General features: G+C 39.7%; 1 protein-coding gene across 6 annotated transcripts in view; it reads right to left on the bottom strand.

The window, feature by feature from the left end:
- The window catches only part of KIF16B (kinesin family member 16B), a 140,430-nt gene that overhangs the window by 14,199 nt on the left and 105,939 nt on the right, over nucleotides 1–20,292 (bottom strand). For 3 of the 6 annotated variants that reach the window (XM_075147684.1, XM_075147686.1, XM_075147689.1), the window contains one exon: nucleotides 2,580–2,663. The exons of 1 other annotated variant lie outside the window; for it this stretch is intronic. In XM_075147684.1, the coding sequence (XP_075003785.1) occupies nucleotides 2,580–2,663 (84 nt within the window). Of the gene's footprint in view, nucleotides 1–2,579; nucleotides 2,664–3,674; nucleotides 3,804–10,084; nucleotides 19,600–20,292 lie in introns of those variants that run through there. 2 more of the 6 variants (XM_075147690.1, XM_075147688.1) reach the window with 2 other exon arrangements.

Here is a 20,292-nt window from a genome sequence, read left to right as displayed (position 1 = left end):
GCTAATTCCAGCAAATACTCTAGTCAGGCTGTTTGACTGATATGACAGCTTAAGTTGCCTTATCCCTCACACAGGTGTACGTTGGAGTTTGAATGTTAATTTGTTATGCGCATACTTAAAAAAGAAAAAAAAGGTAAATTAAAAAAAGAAACTGCTGCTGCTCAGAGATGACCTGTGGAAAACACCGGATTAGCCAAAGCTGTATCATCCCACTTCAATCCAAAATGTTCAGGAAAAACAATGTGAAGTCACAGCCTATTCAAGACATATAAATGCCTAATGTAAAAACTCGAAGAGCAGAGTAATTTCTTTGTCATCCACCGTCGGGATGACAGCTCTACTAATGATCTTACAATACAGAATATTTGTTCAGAACACTTACGTGACAGGTATTTGTCAGGCTGTCATCTACTTTTAGTCAACAAAGTCAGCGCAGACGTTGGGTAAGAATATACATTTTCGTTGGCCTGGAAGTTGTGCTTTACTTTTTCTAAAAATGCTGTATTAGCTCATTAGCTCTTGATTAATGTGGAAGAATCAAATAAGCTTCTATACCATGCTACAGCTGTAACAACACATCACCTGCAAGGCCTGAAAGAGATTGCAAAGGGTTTCCAGCAAATCAAGGTACAGGATCAGGTATGAAAGCCAACTGAACACAAGCCATGTTTCTGCTTGTTACCAAGGTCTCATGCCCTCACCTTTTACCCGATCGAATTTCCACGTGAGAAATGCTCTATGGTCAAAAGGCCAAGAAGGTCCCTTACAGAGGCAATTCGTCCATTTACCACTTTCCAGTTAGCCTACTGAAGCGTGCTCAAGGTTCATACCAGATTGAAAGCCACGAGGCAGTAACAGCCAGTATTTTAAATAGAAGTGGTGCCTGTGCCATCTTCCACTATCGCACCTTCTCTGCTGCCAAATGCTTTCCCGGTATAACTCAAGATGGGCTTTGAGCCTTCAAAGCGTTACGTGACTTTGGAAACCATCACCACTTAGGTAGTTTCTCCCACTCTACACCAAGGAGGCTGCAGCTATGGTAGCTGAAACTCGCCAGCTGTTGGCAAAGCCAAAGCAAACCGCTGCAAAATATATAGTGAAAATACCACGATTAGAGATCCAGACATAAGGGGCTTTTGACCAGTTTGTTGCATCAAATTCCTCATGACAAGGATGGCAACATTCGTTTGGCTGCCACGGGGGATCTTCAGTTTCTCCAACGCTGAGTGATTTGTTAGGGTTATTGAGTGGCATGACCAAGTGTACTATCTGGCATATGGCAAAACATATTCATGTGAACAGTAGTCATATGTTATTATTAGGTTTGCAAAATATATAGGTAATAAGTTTGAATGACTTAATCTAGGTAAAATAGACACAATTTAATGCTAAGCTAAAAACTGGATATATGTAGAGAGCTATACGTACTATATGACCATGATCACACAGCAGTTTTAACATTTAGAAACATTACGATAAAATCTGTTAGTAAATCAATTAAAGGTCAGAAAGATTAAGGGATTAAATTTTTTAATGGTACAAAAATATGCAAATTGAGTACTAGACTGTAATGTGGCCATGCCTTTATACCCTCTACAGAGAACAAAAACCAGATCATAATTTGTGCTACATGTAAGACAGCCTCTCATCAGAAGTCAGTGGGAGGATGTTTTGTTTGCAGATCAAAGAAAAGATGAAGTACGTAGAAAAAATTCAAAACATGGAAGAAAAGATTCCAGTTGGAAGCAATCTACTTTTATACTAATTTCTCTAAAGCTCTACTTAATGCTACTTCAGCTCTACAAAGAATATAATTCTTAATGACTTGCATGATCAGATAATCCCTATGTGGCTACAATATAGTTGCGGGGTGTACGGTTTAGTCTTCGTTCACGCCTCTTCTTTCCCAAAACCTCACCTCCTGCCCCTGGGCTGCAATAACACATGTATTAACATAGAAATATAAAGACCTAACATGTGACAGAAGTCAAAATTATGCCATCCACACAGCACCGCAGAAAAAGCAAAAAAACCCAAACCCTCATAAACTCAGTAACCTTGTCCACAATAAAATTAATTTTTAAAACTAATTGAAAGAAAAAAAATACATTCAGAAAGCTGGGTTACAAAATAAACCTCAAAGATGCCTAAATATTGCTTTCCTTCTGTCATGAGATATTTGGATATAGTAACTATGATAAAATAGTAAATCTTCAGCAAACAAATTGCATTTAAAGTAGCAACATTTTTTTTTAATCTTGTCTTGCATAGAGACCATCTGTCTACAGTGAACACTTACCTCACCCACAACCTTTCCCCCTTAAATAAATGTACCTCCTATGAATATCTCTGAAGACATGCTTTTTTTCCTAGACTAGGATTAATTTTTTTTTTTTAAGGCATGTTTCATTACTTTGCAATCTACTGCTGCCATCTCCTGTGTTAAATGAGGCAGCAAGTAACTTCGTACTTACAAGCGGGCTATTTAACTTTGACCATATGGGAATGGTTTCTGTTGGTCAAGCAGAGAGTACGCCACCTAAATATACCGCAGAAGCCTGTTAAAAAGTTGACATTACCTCTAAGTGACTCCGTCGTTCTGCAATCACTCGTTCATCCTTGTTTCCAAAGAGCTTCTTTGGAGGGAATTCTAAAGTGGCAAGCTGGAAGATATTAAAGGATGAATCGGCATCAGAAGCGACAAGCTCAAATGAGAAAATTCTCTTTAAACTACAAAGCAACTGGGAAGAAGAAAATGCCAAATATTCATGAGCTACACTATATGCTATTAGCAAATATCATATTACACATTTCTACTGACATTATTACAATCTGGTCTCTAGTACCGCTAAGATAACAACGCATTTTGTCATAAATGAGCAAAAGAAAGCCTATTTAGGAATTGGACTGCCACCATTTGTCCACATAAAGACTACAAAGTTGCAAACTGAATCTGATGTGATAGCACCAACTAAGAAGTAAGAAAGATCTCTTCAGGAATTCGGTGTATCTTAAAAGATTGCATTCAATCTCTTAAAAAACTGTGGTCTCCAACCACACTGTCATGTAATTTGTTTGTCTTTTCTTACGTCGTATCGTAAATGTAAGATCATTGGATTTAGGAACTATCACTGAAGTTATGCTGTGGAAGATGGCATTGCTGGACTCCAGCTGACACCTGAGACGGACCTGAGGGATCTTTCATCGTGCCTTGAACTACGACTTCTTCCTTCACAGCAGGGACAGGCTACGAGCATGCACCTATGCTGTGACTGCAGCTAAGATGATGGGAAGTGGGACTTCTTGAGCTGTAACTCAACTGTAGCTCAATCACATTCAATGTGTGTCCACACCGGAAGCCGATAGCTTTAGTTTCTGAAGAGAATACACATGAGCTGGCAAAATCCCGTTTATCACACTGAAAATGAAAACAAGGCAGCAAGCACAAGTCCTAAAAACAACTGTTCAGATCTGTCCTTTTAGGAGATGTTCCACAGAGGTGTTCAAAGCGATCTTCTCATTTCTTTTTCATCCTGTAGGAACCGTGGCAAGCTACACTGGTAAGGGAGAGAGCGAGGGAACTGTCTTCCTTTCTTGCACACCAACAAATAAAATGCTTGAACAAATTCCAGCCAGCTTTATCTGGAAACGCACAGAGGACTCAAGAGTGGGTAACAAGTACCAATGAACTTGGTCTGCTAAGCCACTGCTGCTGGGAACGATCCACAAGAAAGCAAGTTCTCTCCACATAGTTTGTGTTTGCACTTGAAGGCACATCAAAACCAATTTCTTCCTTGCTCTCACTGTATGAGACAGAAACATGCAACCTCCCATTGGCATTGCTGGAGTTGTTTTGCAGGCGAAAGCCCTGTGTAAAAATACCTCCTGCACGAATCCCCCTGGCTATTTGATGATATTGAACTAATAAACAAGATGCATCATTTTCTAGTATATCAGCACATACAGGACTGGAGAGAATTTATGGCTGGTTACAAGGAGCAGCAGTATACTGAATTAAATGAGGAGCTTCATTATTAACATTGAATGTAAGCATCTTTAAAATACAGAGGAATTCTGCAATACAACTAATTTATTCCCATTCTCTGGTTCAACTCCAACTTGGATAATCTTAAAGAAATGCCTAGACATCTTCAAATGAGCGATATAAAGTGATCTGGGGCACCAGAGGAGATGGAAGAGATGTCTGCTCTGCATCAGTCTCGCCAGCACGCCCCAATTATATTCCTCAAATTTCTCCAACCATACTCTTCTCGGTGTGCCCGCTTCTTCATGTTGGCAGGACAAGCAGTACACAACCAAACAGTACCCTGTAATTACGTCCCTGGGACTTATTTTCACTGCATTACTCATTCCTTAACCTATACAGGATTATAAGTGCTAATATTTTCAAGCACTTCAAAATCCCACCCCTGCAGAAATTATATTTTTTAAAATAGTACTGCATCATGTCACTGCCAGAAACAAGCAAGGTAAAGCAACTACCACCACAATCCCCTCCTGGCCCCAGGGAGATTGTTTTTAAATACTTTCATTATACAATTTTAAAATAGTGTCTGTTAAAAAACAATTTGCACAAATAAAAAAACCTACTGCTACAACGTTCTCAGACATACTCTGTAGAGTCAAAGCAAGTCATAGCAAGGTATTACAGCTAAAATCAGGAATGATTTCTTTATCTAAATTAAGTTTGATTTTAACAGGCATTTGGGGACTTGGGGATTCTACAAAATTTTGGGATGGGCAAGTTGTTTTCCTAATCTGTTAGCTTTCTGGATACATCTTAAGAAGAAAAACAGTTGCATTTTCTAAAGCCAGTAAGTTTTGCTAAACTCATTCAAACCAAAGTAGCTACTCACATAGTTTTAACATTTCTTAACTCCCAAATCTCTACGATGCACAAATCTTTGCAACCAAGCCAATGAAAGTCTATTATTACAGTCATGAATTTAATACGCAAGAGAAAGGCCTCAGCCAGTAAACTTGGCTCTGAAATGTTCAAAGTCACAACGTGTACCTAAATGAAAATCATAATTTCATTGCTGGGCAAGACCTGGACCTGAATACTTTGGACTTAGAGAACTATATGTAATAAAAACCTCCATCCAGATCAGAACGCCAATGTGCCAAACTATGCTTGGCACACGTATATACGTTACTTAACGTTTGTAATACACATATGGGTGTACAGAATATACCTATACATACATATATGTAACTCGGAAGGATTTTGCATCCTGCAGAGGATACGTTACGATCATCTACTGCAGTCACCATCTCTACGGGGCTGGATGCAGAAAGCGCGCAACCTCGGGCCTGCTGGAACACTTCTGTGTCCCACTCTTTCCCAAGGGTCCTCTGGCTCCTCTTTTAGCCAAATGATTGGCAGATATCCATCTCACAAATAAAAAACGGAGACCATTTCTGTCACACAACAGATGACCACCCAGCTATATGACAGAAAATCCTCCAGCCGTAGATTTCATTATCACTTCAGCAACTCTTTGAAATCCTGAATTACTCCAATGCGTTCTACTCCACGACATGCCCAAGAGTCTAATCCCCACCAAAATGAAAAAAGAGACATTCAAAACTCTCCAGGCCCGAGTTACAGGCTGTCCGAACACTTAATGCAGACACGACAGCACCAGTTTCCACCCAGTTCGCAGCTTGAAAATTATCTTTGCAACATGAGAACTAGAACCATTCATGCGGCAATGGGAATTATGCGGTCCCGTATGTGACTGTGTCATTTCCCTGTAATAGGAAGCTGGTCCATTGTAGTATACTTATATAAAAATACAATATTAGTATATTTACCAGAGGTAGTGTGCTTATATATGTATACATACACCATTGATCTCTGTCACTCTGACTTACAAAGTTACTCCTTTAGTGTGCGGAAAAATACGTTGGTGCAAGAGTTCCAAAAACATGCAGAGTGACGATAAAATGTTCTCATCTCCTCGTAATTTTTGTTTATAAAAAAAGAAAAAAGCCCAGCAATACAAATACACTGAAGTAACAATAAATGTTACAATAATTGTCTATAAAGATCCTCTGTCCTGATGTATCATTTGACGTACAGACTCTGTAATTGTGTGCGATTCAGAAATGCAATGATTCAAGAGAATTTTGAGGTTTTTTTAAGATACCTTACTCATTTAAGCCAAATCGCAGTAGTGAATATTTCAATAAAATCAAATTTTGTTATTAGTGGTGCTACAACGCCTTTAAGAAACTGCACAGTAACTTCAGATGAGATTACCACTGCTACAGGATAATGCACACAGCACAGTATGTGACTGAGCCGCCATTTGTTCTGTCACTTAAATATGTAAGAGATCTGCAGGTGTAGATTTTGCATCGAGATGTTTGCCTTGGCTCAAACACTGTAAGAGAATTTCACACTATCCAGATTCAGGAGTATAAATTATTCTTTTAGAATTAAATGGCTGTGTGCCCTCTGGCACAAATTAATTCTTCAAGGGTCACACCTTGACTACGAGATGAACGTTTTGCAGCAGTACAAGGCATAACAGACTCTACAGGTAGCAAGGTAAATTATACTACGTTCCCGAAATTTCTGAAGCACACCCCTCCTCTCCCTGTCCCCCTTGCTGCAGTGGCAGTGAAAGCATTTGGCAGTCAGTCTTCTTCGGCGGGGATGTTTTGTCGTTTTTTAGGGCTGCTGATGAGGTGATATGTTTTCTGTCAGGGGAAATTAAGAGGCATATTCCCCAGCCTGACAGGAAGAGTGAGCTCGAATGATTTCCTGAGAAGCTTCTGCATGAAGTGTGCAAGATTTCTAATTTTTATTTTGGCTGCAGAAGCACTTCCCTCCTATACGTAATTATAGCATCGCTGCAACACAAATTCCATTACATACATATGAGTGTGCATACGCATACCATGGGCAAGGCTGGGACCACTCTTAGACCCAAAATGCAAAGCCAGGTAATATTTTAAAATAGTACAGAGACACCTCAAGACTGCGTATCAGCACTCCTAATGTCTTTTAGACATTAAACTTTTTACAGTTAATGATGTTTATCCTATCTGGCAATCGTTGCTAGGCAGGAGCAGTCTTAGGGAGAGGCAAACAGTCATTTGCAATTTACTTCCTAATTTCTTTATAATAAATAAAGGCTGTGTTTTACTTCTGGGTCTTGTATTACTTGGGGGCATGTTATTTGTCTGTGTCTCAGCAAACTTATCTGTAAGAAACGATACTTACCTACCATGATACAGTATTTGTGAGATTAGTATGATCAAGTTTAGACAGTACTAGGTCCAGTCCTCAAGGGGAAGGTGCTTCATACCTAGCAAGTATTATTCTAGTAAATTTTAAACAGCTTAATGCATTCCTTTATTCTCTCCCACTTCTGCCAGGAGACTGGTTTTAACAAGGTTATCAGCAGGCGTTTAATGCTGGTAAGAGTAGATGCCAGAACAGCAAGTGACCCTTTTTTTTAGTCACCTATTTCATCTTATATACAACTCTTTGACCTTACAATTCACCTACTTCTGAAAACAGCGTACACCTAACAACATCTATATGGAAGCATACTCTTTCAAAGTGAAACCATACATCTTTACAGCCTTCAACAACTCAGCCCCAGGAAGAGATGCAAATTTGGATACTGGCCTTTTGGAAGCCAAGGGAGTGCAAATGAAGGCTCCAATACCACAAAGGGCTCTGCCTGGGACGGAGTGCACTCTCATTTCAGGACCTTTAGAAACCAAAGCCGTCGGCATTTGAAGGGTGTCCTTTAATTTCTATTATATTCGGTTGGAGACTCTTCACTGACAGTAATTGAAGTTTGCTAGGGACCTGCTGGATTTAATTCAGTTCAGGGGTTTTATGGTACAGTGGAACATAACACGTTAATAAAAAGTCTTGTACAGTACTTTGCAGATGATATTTCAATATACAGTGGACCAAAGTAAAATACCACATAATACAGTCATGTAGGCTTGTCACTTCTGAAGTGTGAAATTGTTCAAAGTGTTATGCTCCCTAAACATTAAAAAAAGCGCCATTTTCCGACATCAAGCAAAAATCTACAGGTTTGAAACATCTCATTATTTCTGGTGGTAGAATCTATGTTTTAGTGCCTACAATATGGTAAAAGATGTTTTTTTCAGAAGAAAAACAGGGCAGACATTGATGGAGGCTGAGTCATCTTTAATCTTTCATCCCGAATTCTCTTTGTACTTCAATGTTTTGCTATATTTAAATGGGGGGGGGGGGGGGGGGGAAGGGGGAAAAAAGAAAATTAAGGAAATACTAACTATTAAATTAAAAAGTCAGTCGTCTTTAACTCTTTTACAACTCTCTGAATTTTCTCATTTTTCAAAGGGCATGTCTGACTTTTGATCCTCTGTACCAGAAATCTCTGTCACAGATGAGACAAATCAAAAAGAAGAATGTGGCACAGTTTTGCAGCCGGTGAGGCTGCACCTGACTTGATTTTGCAGTGAGCAATGAAAGAAAAAACTGTCCTACTTTTAGTTTTTGAAGTTTAAACAAAGTAACTTAAGCGTCAACTTCAAGATGTACTAAAACTCCCAAACTCTAAAGAAATCGGAGAACCGCTGCATTCTTAGCTAGGAACTTGCACTAAATATTTAGGGATTTGACAACAAGGTAAAAAGAAAAAGCTTAACTTCTATATTTTTACTAGTATTTTGCCTGAAATAAACAACCTATTCTACACAATTTCATACGAGAGACTTAGGCAAAGGGAAAAAGTTAACACTTAATGAACAGATTAAAGGCTACTTTATCAATTCTGCAAAAACAAAAAAAGTCAAACAGAGAGCAAAGATAAGTCATTTGAACATATACTATCCACAAAAAAAGAAACCAACAAAATAACTTAAAAACCACCTAAGTCACATTTTCAGGTGATATAGCTCAAACTGTTTAAAGTTCAAATGATGTTTTTCCAAATATGAGCGAATAAAACACTAAACTTACTCTCCTTTAAAAAAAATAGTAACGTGGTCCTCCATCATGTAAACCCTACAGTGCTTCCCCGATATATATGCTATAGGTAAGTGATGCCCTCAGAGGACAGGAAGATTAAAGACAATATTTTCCATTATTAACTAATCGAGGAGAGGGAATATCCAGGGGATCATTTTCTGGATATTCACTTTGTCACCTCCTTTGTCTCTTCCTTTTCTAATATTCTTTCTTTACTTCTTTTTTCATCTCTTCCAACATGTTCTCTCCCACTTTCTAGCTTCCCAGCTTGTCTCTATTTTATTGCTATGCTTTCCACCCCCGCCCATGACCCACCTAATTCTTTTTCTTACTCCATTGTCCATTTGCCAGACCAAATCTCCTGTTCCCACACCATCCTCCCTACTATCTGCCAGAAGGGGAGAGGGATTTGATATTCTCAGAAGCAGGATATCAGAGCAACTAAGGATCAGCCAAAGCTCTGAGGAGGACCTATGTCAACCTTCTAATGTAGGGAACTCCTCGGAGAAGACTGAACAGCTTTTAAACAACAACAAAAGCCACAATTGATTATAACAAACAAACAAGGATAATTAACCTCCTAAGCCAAAGAAAACTCAAGCGACCAGGAAACAGAACTGGAAAAAGATTGTACGCAACCTTCCTCCTACGCAGAGGGTCCCTTGCAGAGAAGTCCCCGCAGAAGGTCCCCGATACCAGCCTAACACAGTCGGTCTTCCACTGGCTTTGAGGGAAGCAGACTCTGCTCCAGCCCCTCTGCTCCCCAGGTCTCTGCAGTGTTTCTGAGACCCGAGGAGCTGCTCTAGGCTCATCCCTGCTGACTCTCAGCTCCTCCATCAGAGCTGCAGGCTTCCAGATTTCTGTTGTCTCTCCTTGCTGCTACAGGCTGCAGGGTCTGGGTCTCACTCAAACACACACAAAGGAACGAGCATCTCCCTCCTTCCTTGAGGGAGTCTACTCTGAAAAATCCTAAATAAATCAGTCTGCAAATCTCTCCCCTTTCAAAAAGACAAGAGAGACCATATTGCAGAGTGACATACTGGAGTTTTGTTTTGTTGTGGGTTTTTTTTTCCCCTGGTCTCTCCTGAATACAATTTATACCACAACTTAGTTTCCCATCCCTTTGCAGCACAGCCTTTTCTCAAAAAGGAAGCTGTTTTGTCCCATGTACGTGAGAATACTCTTTTCTTCCTGCTTTCCATCCTTTTTGTCCTGTGCCAGAGGTTTACCTACCCACAGAACTGGTTTAACCTTTGCATTTCTGGCTGGCAGGAGCAACTCCTGGTTTACACGTTGCTTTTTGCCTGGCCTCTAGTGCAGGCAGCCCGGTGAGCCAGGTCTGCTTCATCCCCTCCAGAACTCATCCCATTGAGGCCAGAGTGTATTGGAGACCCTGCTAGGGTTAACCTGCCAGGCAAGCAATTCTGCTTGTACTGTAACCGGCTGTACTCAAACTGGCTACAACTGCCTTCTTCCTACTTATGTCTCTGGAGCATCACTCATATATAAACAGGTACCTCCTCAACATCATTCCCCTGCAATACTGGCACTAAGACATGCCAAGAAGCACAAGCACTTACATCTCCTCGCATAAATATACGCAGTTCTGTTGCGAGTCCCCTCAAAGTCTGGATACTGTGACTAACCCCCACATATCACCTTCTCTGGATTCACCAATACATGAACATCTTCTCAGGACGCACAAATTCTCTTGTCTCTGCTGTCTCTAATACTGGTCAACTCGCTTTGAACTTTTAAGATTTTCCTGGCATGCCTGCCAGTTACCTTCCTCAGACAGGCATAACTGTTTCTCCAAAGAACATTTCAACTTCATCTGTCACCGAAGAGGGATAAGAACACAAAAAAGAAATTCGCCTCCTGTGAACCCCCCCGAAACCTCCCTCTGACGATGCAAAATTACCAAGTAGGACTGGACACCAAAGATTTCTCTTTTGCATTTCACTAACTGTGCCTCACTGTCTTTGAATCATGCCCACCTGCCTATCAAATAATCACCTGTAATTATCAAAAAGGTTTGAGAGTTCTCATAGCCAAGTTTCTCCTTTAAACAAGCAGGCTGACCTAGACTCAATATGCATTTTTGGAGCTATGGTGAGATGTGGAGGCCACTGTTTATCGCATTATTTAAACTCCATTTAGTCTGCCTCCTGCTATTGAGAAAAATCAAATTAACTGCAGCCAAAGAAGTTACCTTGCATTACAGAGCTGTTTTTCTTTTCCTTAAAGCAATTTCTAGACTAGCCAGAATAATAACATACCGAAATAGAGCCATAAACGATGGTCAATATAATATTTGACAAATTACTTCATCATTTTGTTCATTATAAGCAGTACAATAGCATTTAAATACAGAGTAACTACAAAAATGAGCGATAGGATGTATCAAAGTCCATGCAAACCTTTCACAGTTATATAAAATTATGCAGCTTTGGGATTTTAATCTCTTAAAAACCGCTCTTTTAATGCGTACAGCCTTGCCCCACCCCATACCGCATTCCTGCCGATGCCACATTGGCTAGCAGGCCATTTTGACTGAACACCAAGAAGTCACAATACCATTTGACTTAAGCAAGAGAGGAGAATTCACCATAGCAGTTTTAACAGCTCTTCCCAAAAAGATTTGCTTGTTGCATACGAGCTCATCTCAGTGACATCTGGCAGCATTTATGAAGCATCCCCATCTCCTGTGGCCAACTGAGGCCATAAATTTCAGTCACCCTTGCCTTTGAGAAATGCTAATAATGAAAACTCATCAAAGAGCAGCAATAATTTCTACTACTGACTAGATGGATGCCTTTCTGACTACTCAAAATTAATGGCAGATCTCAGGGTCTTAAAGAACAGCTGTCACAGAGAACTACACCTGCAAACAAATACGCAGTCTGCCTCTAAGTTTGATTTGGTATAGATATAAAGCAGCAACTCTCACAACAAACTGGACTGACTGCAAGGAGAAGTTAGCCAGCCTTCTGCATCATCACTGCAGATGATAAAACCAGAGAAAACGCCATGCAAGTACGCAAATGGGAAGCTTAAAAGGAACTACTCCCCTCCAACAGTGAGAGTGATTGATAGTCACATAGGTTATACATAAATTTTCACTTACATCTAGTCTCGGAGACATTATGGAACTAGCTGCTTTATCACAGGATTAAAAACTAGCTGTAAGCCTCACAGAAATTTGGGATTTTCCTCCCACTAGCACTGTTGTCACTAGCTGAAGCTTAAAATGACAGATAACTAATTAAATGTAATAAACTTAAAAGATGTGTTCTCATGAGCTTGCTTGGCAAAGGATTTTGAATCTGCAGGACCGAAAAAGCAACTATGGGGACCAGAAAGATCACTGTTACTATCAATTTCACGAACAATACCCTATTTAGTACCGCTCTTGAGATCTTAGAGTCACGGTGGTGGATGAGAATAGATATTTGTTTCCAAGTATAATAAACTTTCTTGATCAAGCACTTGAAGATAAATGCTTAGAAAGCCACACCCAGGTATATACCACATATACATGGAAATCTCAAAGACACACTTGATTAAAATGCCATGGTATCGAATTCAACATCGTTTTTCGGGGCAGGGGAGAAAACAGGGAAGTGTTTCACTATTGCAAGTATTTGGGTTTGGATTACACATCAGTAATATCACACTTACTGTCTGTCAGACGCTTTCTGGAAGCCTACAATATTTCTGTCCCCAACAAGCACTACCTCCCTGAGTCCGTGTACGAGTGATGCTGCTCCACCTACACAAGTTTTAGTAAGCCAGGAAAGCAGGGGAAAGCTAAAAGACCACATGAATTACTGGGTTTTTTACAGCATCCTTACAATGACTTATAGCACATAAGAGCCTTCAGGTACAATCAGAATGGAAATTATGGCTACTCTAAATATGTAAATAAAACCCTGCAATACAGTAGTTTGCAATTACTTTAACAATACTGGTACTATTCAAAAATTGAGCTGAATGGAAAAGTAAAGGTATGCTTGTTTATTCCCTGATTTAAAAATAAAAATATAATCGGAGTTAGAACTGAGTCTACAGTGAGTAATTTAAGGATTTAAAATACTGCTAAAGTGTTTCTGTAATTTTTAAAAAAAAAAGACATATCAAGACTAGGACATGCAGTGTTCAGATGCAGTTTGAAAGAAATTAAAAGTATTTCATAGAAAATACAGAGCGTACACACTAACAGCCTCAGACTGCTCCCATTGCCAACAGCACAGCACAACACAAAGCGTTAAAGTATCATTAATACCCAGTAGTACCTAGAACTAAGTATGATAGAAAATAATAGATTCAATTCAGAAGAAAGTGGCCAAATGGAACTGTGGCTTTGATTCTTTTTATCATTCATAGCATCATAACCATTTATAGACAACCATGAATTAATTGAATGTTTTAACACTTGCTCCCAAAGTTTGGCACAATGAAAAGCGTGCTTTTTCACCTCACTGGCACTCACATCACCAACATCCCCATAACTAATTTTGTTTTTCAGAGGTGGCCAGACGGCTTGCCCTCCGCACTATTATTTCTGGCTTTGTTTCTGAAATACGCACTACAGTAAACTGGACAACATCCCCCACTTTCAGTCTTCTCCTCTTGACATTTTCAATTCTATACCTGCAGCTCAATATTTTTCCTGAGAGCCACTGCTTCTTTATGTTTATTTTCATATCAAACCACTAGAGATTGTATTTTATTGATTTTTGTCATGCAAGCATGTCTAATAAATTTTACTGCTTGGGCTTTCTTGCTTTGGGCTCTGTAGCGGGATAGACAATTCTCTCATGTAAGATGGAGCCTTCTGTATGTTCTGTGTTGCAGAGACAGATGGTAAAAGACCCTTCCAGATCTATTTTTTTTAATGTATTTACATTACAGCAGTCAAGAAAATATCCTGAGAGACTTACAGGAAGATCTCATTGTGAATACAAAACCGAACGCTTTTAGAAACTTATTTAGAAACTATACGGTCAGCTGCACAGGTCTGAGAAATTTGTTTTCTTCCTTTCTTCTAAAGTCAACCCATTTCTAATTAAGAAATAATATTATTTTCACCATATCAAGTCCGAAAGCTCATTAGCAGGAACATGACAAACTAGTATTTACAGAAGACCCTTAGATCAAAAGTGTCTCTTGTAGATTGTAACAATGCTAACCATAAGGTTGGTTTTGGTGGGGTTTTTTTTGTTTGGTGGGTGTTTTTTTGGTTGTTTTTTTTTTTTTTTTTTTTTAAAGCAAATTCACCGTTTAACCGACCTAACATATTAAAACAGCAGTATTTACAATAGAACACTGCAGTTACAATTAGTGGCTCTCAGTCTTTCACTAGTAATTGGCCTCCCTCGGATGGACCCTGGACCTGACTTACCACCCCACCTTCCCAGCTGATCCCTGAGTATCAACAGGAGCGGTTACTATCACTGTCCTGGCCCTGCTCAGGTACTGCGGGACTCTGCCCTGGCCACCGAGGTCCCCGCTGCGAGCTGTGCTGCAGCCACCCTCAGTTCCCGGCTTGTCTTCCCTTGTGGAACAGCCCCAACCTTGCTGCTCCCTGGCAGCTGTGTAGGATCCTCCAGTGGGAAGTTTAGGGCAGGAGACTGACCTTGGATGCTTTGAAATGCCACGTGAAGGCATTGATCTCTCTACAATGCATGCAAATGGGGCCTATGGAGACAGGGAACCATGCTTCAATTTCACCTTTACACCCCAACAACTGTTGTCAAATACAGAGACAGAAAACTGTTTTTCAGGAGCTTTTCTTTCTTGCAGACTACATCAGTGTTATCTGAATGGGGCCTCCAGCAGTTAACAGTCATCTCTATGTCAATCCTGTTTAGATGAGAAGTCACTCATGTGCTTAATATAGTGTCGTGGTTTGACCCCAGCCGGCAACTAAGCCCCACACAGCTGCTCGCTCACTCCCCCCCGGTGGGACGGGGGACAGAATCGGAAGGGTAAAAGGGAGAGAACTCCTGGGTTGAGATAAAGACAGTTTAATAGCTAAAGCAAAAGCCGCACACGGAAGCAAAGCAAAACGAGGAATTCATTCACTCCTTCCCATCGGCAGGCAGGCATTCAGCCATCTCCAGGAAAGCAGGGCTCCATCACATGTAACGTTACTTGGGAAGACAAACGCCATCGCTCTGAACGTCCCCCCTTCCTCCTTCTTCCCCCAGCTTTATGTGCTGAGCATGACGTCATATGGGATGGAATATCCCATAGGCCAGTTGGGTCGGCTGTCCTGGCTATGCTCCCCCCCAAGCTTCTTGTGCACCCGGCAGAGCATGGGAAGCTGAGAAGTCCTTGAGTAGCGTAAGCACTACTTAGCAACAAGTAAAACATCCGTGTGTTATCAACATTATTCTCATACTAAATCCAAAACATAGCACTATACCAACTACTAGGAAAAAAATTAATTCTATCCCAGCCAAAACAAGGACATACAGCAATGCCAAAAGAAACAGCTAAATATTCTTACTGTACTGCAAAATCTGCAACCTGTATTTTCCTGTTTATTCTCCCAGTGGTTCTAAATGAACAGAGAGAGGACAACCCTGTAATACCGTGCTCGAAAGCTGCCACGTGAAGTTCAAGAGAAGCTTGGTATAATCCTCCAGATTAGGCAGTGAACGAAGTTTATCATAACAACTTCACATCTGCAGTTGTATGAGCAATATGATCTATACGGGTAAGGAAAAAAGTAACAGGCAGCACAGCTGGAACCAGACAGTTTTTGCTACTATCTACACTATTTGTTCAAAGTTAACCTGGGTATTTTCACAAAAACTAGAGATACAGCTAAATCATCGTAGCCTAAATCAACCAAAACCAAAGGATTCTACTTGAAAAGTATACTTCATCTAGCAGCATATCCCTGACCAATACACTGAGAACAAGTTGTTCTTTACAAAAGCCTTAGAAGACAGCAAGACTGTCAATAACAGCTAATGATTAATGGGGCACAAGTCTTAAAGTCCTCCAAAGCAAGGCAATCATTAAAAAAAAGAAAGAAACAGCAAAAACTCCAATCCTCCCCTCTGCCTTTCACTAAGCAGGAAGAAAACAGAGACCCATGGTTGCAGGCCAAGGCTTTCCCCAAGCCTACAGCCAGGAGCTGCTAAGAATCTCAGTGAGCACCTAAATCTCAAGTTACATTGTCCAGGATTTTTTCTTCTCAGAGGCCTTCCACTCTCGCAGATAGCTGTTATCCATCTGAAACTATTTTACTGATAAAACAACATGAATATTTTGATATCATGCAAATTCACTAGATAATTGAGCAGAGCCTTGAAATTCCGATTATCAAATAGTCAAAGCAATTATTCTGTCAAATGGTTCGTGAATTATGAGATGAAGGGCTCACCCCATTCCAAATGCTTCTTTTTTCAATTTCTACATTACTAATGTATAAGACTTTTGCACAGCACAATCAATGAAACCTGGCATTTGACGTCTGCCTGCCAGTTAATCTTGTCTCGTGCTGAATTTATCAGGAGACCTATAAAGCTAACGGTATTTTCCCAGAGAACCGTTTGGAAACTCACAGGTTTCATTAGCTACTCAGGACAGACCAAAAAAAACAGGTCTCATCATCGACCAAAACACGGGAGGGACGAAGTGGAAGAAGGAGAGATAGAAACTGTATTTCTGCAGAATTGCCTGTTCCAAGCCAATAAAACTTTGCTGCACAAATCTAGCCCACAAAACAACAATAAATCAGAAATTAATCCCAAAGCTGGGCTTTCACAAGGCTCTTACACATTCAGATTGAGTTTTACGATGAGAAATTCACACACTGAATTCGTTTTCCCACTAGAAATAGATTGGGAATTGAGTATTATGCTGGAAGCAAATACGCCAAGGGGTTTGCTGTGTCTCAGATGCTCCAGTCCTGGTTAGCAACTATGAATTCAGACGGACCACATGGAATAAACACAATTCCCCGTAATCGAACTTGCACTGAACTACATGATATGGTTAGCAGCGATGTTTTTCACACTTTACTTATGGGAACAAGTTCTCCTATTCATTTGTAGACTGATGTGCTGAGCAAAGACCAAAAATTTCTTTTAAAACTATCAGCAGCCAAAAGTCTTGTGCTGCAGAAAGAAAGGCCAGATGAAGCATTTAGGGATCCACCTCTTAAATCCCTTCTGTGGCTAGTGCAAACTAAAGCTGATATATAAGTACTACCTATTCAAACCTGCAGGCTTTCAGAATGCTCTGAACATAATATAATTAGGAATGGGAGCTGGAAACGTGTATGTGACAAAATATGCTTCCTCTGTGTGTACTTCCTGGCTGTTATAGGTGACAAGAATATAAATGTTAAAATTATCTATACCATAATTACTGTAATTTGTACTGAATAAAGGTGAAGGCTATAATCACATGCTTGTATAATAGTATTATAAGGTTTACACACAGATATGGATTCTAAAAATTACTGCTTTATTTTTCTTTCAATATGTATGGAAAGATACACTACTAAGGCTAACGAAGTTCCAGGCTAGAAAGTAAAAATTAAGGTCTGCCTTTAGTGTAGGATTTATATTTCAAAAACTATTTCCTAAATGCTTTTCTATATACTTATAATTCTGCCAGCTGTATTATTTTAATACACATCATGGCATTGCTATTTACAAGCACATCAATGTTGCAAACAATTTTCATTTTAATCTGTGCCCAAATGTACAATTTTCCAGTAAAAAAAAAAAAGCTTTTAGACTGTTTATGCATTCTTGGTATTTGCCCTAAGGTTGTCATATTAAATTTGTTACTCCTATTATGTTTTTCCATTGTATGAAAACAAAACTACAGTATATATTCTTGATTATTTAAAAAAAAAAAATACCCAAATTTGCTAGTTAATACCCAGAAACATCCTTCCAGTCCAGGCAGAACACATCAACAAGTTTATTTCTTCATTGGATCAAGTTTTCAAATACAGAAATAAATCTTAAAATATTGTCATAGGCTATGCTCACTAAGGGTCATGGAGTTCCTAGAGGCTAAAAGAACCTGAATTAAGAATCCATATATAGACAAACCTAAACTTTCTAAAATAATGAGATAGCATTTGTAGCAAGATTTGTACCATCATGTTCATTACTATATCCCATACCCTGTTCTCTCTAGTACATGTAAGCCGTGATTTAAATTGCTTCTTGTGACAAGAGCTTCTAAACATCAATCTCATCATTGAACTTGTGAATGGATTAGGGCTTTGGTCACTGCAGGATCAAGGCTTTGGCATAAGCACTGAGGGTTTCAGAACTATCTCACTTTAAATATCATCGTAGAAGTTTTTAGTTACAGTTACTTACAGCTATAGTGCTTTACACTACTTACAATTGAGCACTAGAAGCATTCAAATGTCCAGAATTTTGCATTCAATAACTACCTAAATCTTACACATTAATTAAATATACAGTTACTGACGCCAGTAAATGAGAAAATCCAATGGTAAAACCAGCAGAGCTTCAGGCTGGCCAGCTCTGATGCAACAAGCTTTCGACTTCTGCTGCCAAGGCAGCTCCGAAGCTCCAGGAGCTCACCAGTTACATGGCAACCGGCTCGCCAGCCCTGCAAGCCAAGCACCTCAAAGTTACTGCTTCCTCATCCTTTTCCCTTTTAAAGTAACCCCAGGAGATTAACACAAATTTTATATTTAATGAAACGCTACAGCCGCACAGTTGCAAACCAGAATCGGAGCAGCCAGACAACCGAGATCCCAGCCGAAATACTGCCCTAAGCGCTCTGCGCAAGTTTGCTGCCTTACCCCTCTGTTCCTGGTTTAATTTCTCTATTTGTGTTCTTCCTTAGGAGGGAGAACTCTGCTTCTCTGATAAGACTTTTAAAAATAATTTAATAATTGCATAAATACACAGAAATTGCCTAATTATCCTTGAGACTATCGGAGGGAAAGAATAAAAATCCCTAAACGCCCACCAACCATGTCTTGAAAGTTAGTCAAAAATTGCATTTCTCTGTCAGTGATCCTGGACAGTGATCCTGGAGAGAATCTCTTCCAGAATCCAAGGATGCTCTCCTAAAATTGATGGCTTCACCTCAAACTCATCCCTTCACCATTATCTGTGCCAGCATTTTGCATTGAAGATTTCTTCCACGTATTACTTATCAAGAGCACCAGATGTATGGACCACTTAAAAAGAAAATAGAAGTCCTTCCCTGGCAGTCACCCAGACGAGGAGTACGGAGGCAAAAGGAAAGGACAGCGGGATCAGTGAGCGGTCGTTAAATGAACAGTTCATGCCTCTTTATTCACCATTACAGAGCTGAATTACTCCTAAACAGTAAGTGGTACTAGAAAAGAGTCTAAAAAGAACTTAAAGTTCTTAAAATATAACAAACTGCTGTCTGTTATAATTTAATTAGCAAACATATACATGAAGTTGGGTGGTTGTGGGCAGTATGGATGGATGAAACGGGAACTGGCTTCACTGACATACAACACATTTCTTGTATCTCTTCTCCGAGATACAAAACACTTCCAGTAAAAAACGGACAGACAACTTGGAGTTTTGAAACATCTGAAATATGGAAAAATATTTTTAAAGTAAGCTTGCAACAACTGTTCCGAATTCAATATATATTCAAAAAGATTCACACATTGTTTCTGAACTACATGAGAAATATTTTCTGCTCTTTGAGAGTTGCATGCAATTCTTGCAGATAGGCAAAGCGAGGAGCAGCCTGTTAACTCCTCCAGTTGACGAGAGCCTTGAGTTCACTCAAACAGAACGATACTCTGTCAAACAAAGCGATTTCTGATAAGCAGAGGGTATTATCTTCAGAAATAAATAAAGGAACACATGACTCTCATTGACACTACCGATGAGAGCCTTTCCTCCAGAACACTAGACAAAAAAAAAAAAAAGGAAACCAGACAGCATCTTTTCCTAACAGTTATAAAATACAATCTTTACTATCCAATACTTAATGTACCTGAAAACCCCTGTCATCCAAGCAACAGCCTCTAATCCTAACCTCCAAGATTCACGATATGGATGTGTTGCTGCAATATATCGTGCACACTCATTTCCCCAGTGGGAATAGCAGATGGGGGTAGAGGCAGGTCACCTGGTAACTTTGGCTTGAAGGTTTAAGTTTACGTAGACATTCCTGCTGTTTCAGATATGGATATTACGCATCCATTCAGTCACGTAAGATGACAAAAGCCAGACCAGCGGAAGGGGAAGCTGGCTCAATTACGACCTAAAATT

This window comes from Calonectris borealis, chromosome 3, assembly GCF_964195595.1.
Source record: "Calonectris borealis chromosome 3, bCalBor7.hap1.2, whole genome shotgun sequence".
Taxonomy (NCBI): Eukaryota; Metazoa; Chordata; class Aves; order Procellariiformes; family Procellariidae; genus Calonectris; species Calonectris borealis.
The sequence above is the reverse complement of the archived record's forward strand: the minus strand, read 5'-3'. Positions and strand labels throughout refer to the sequence as shown.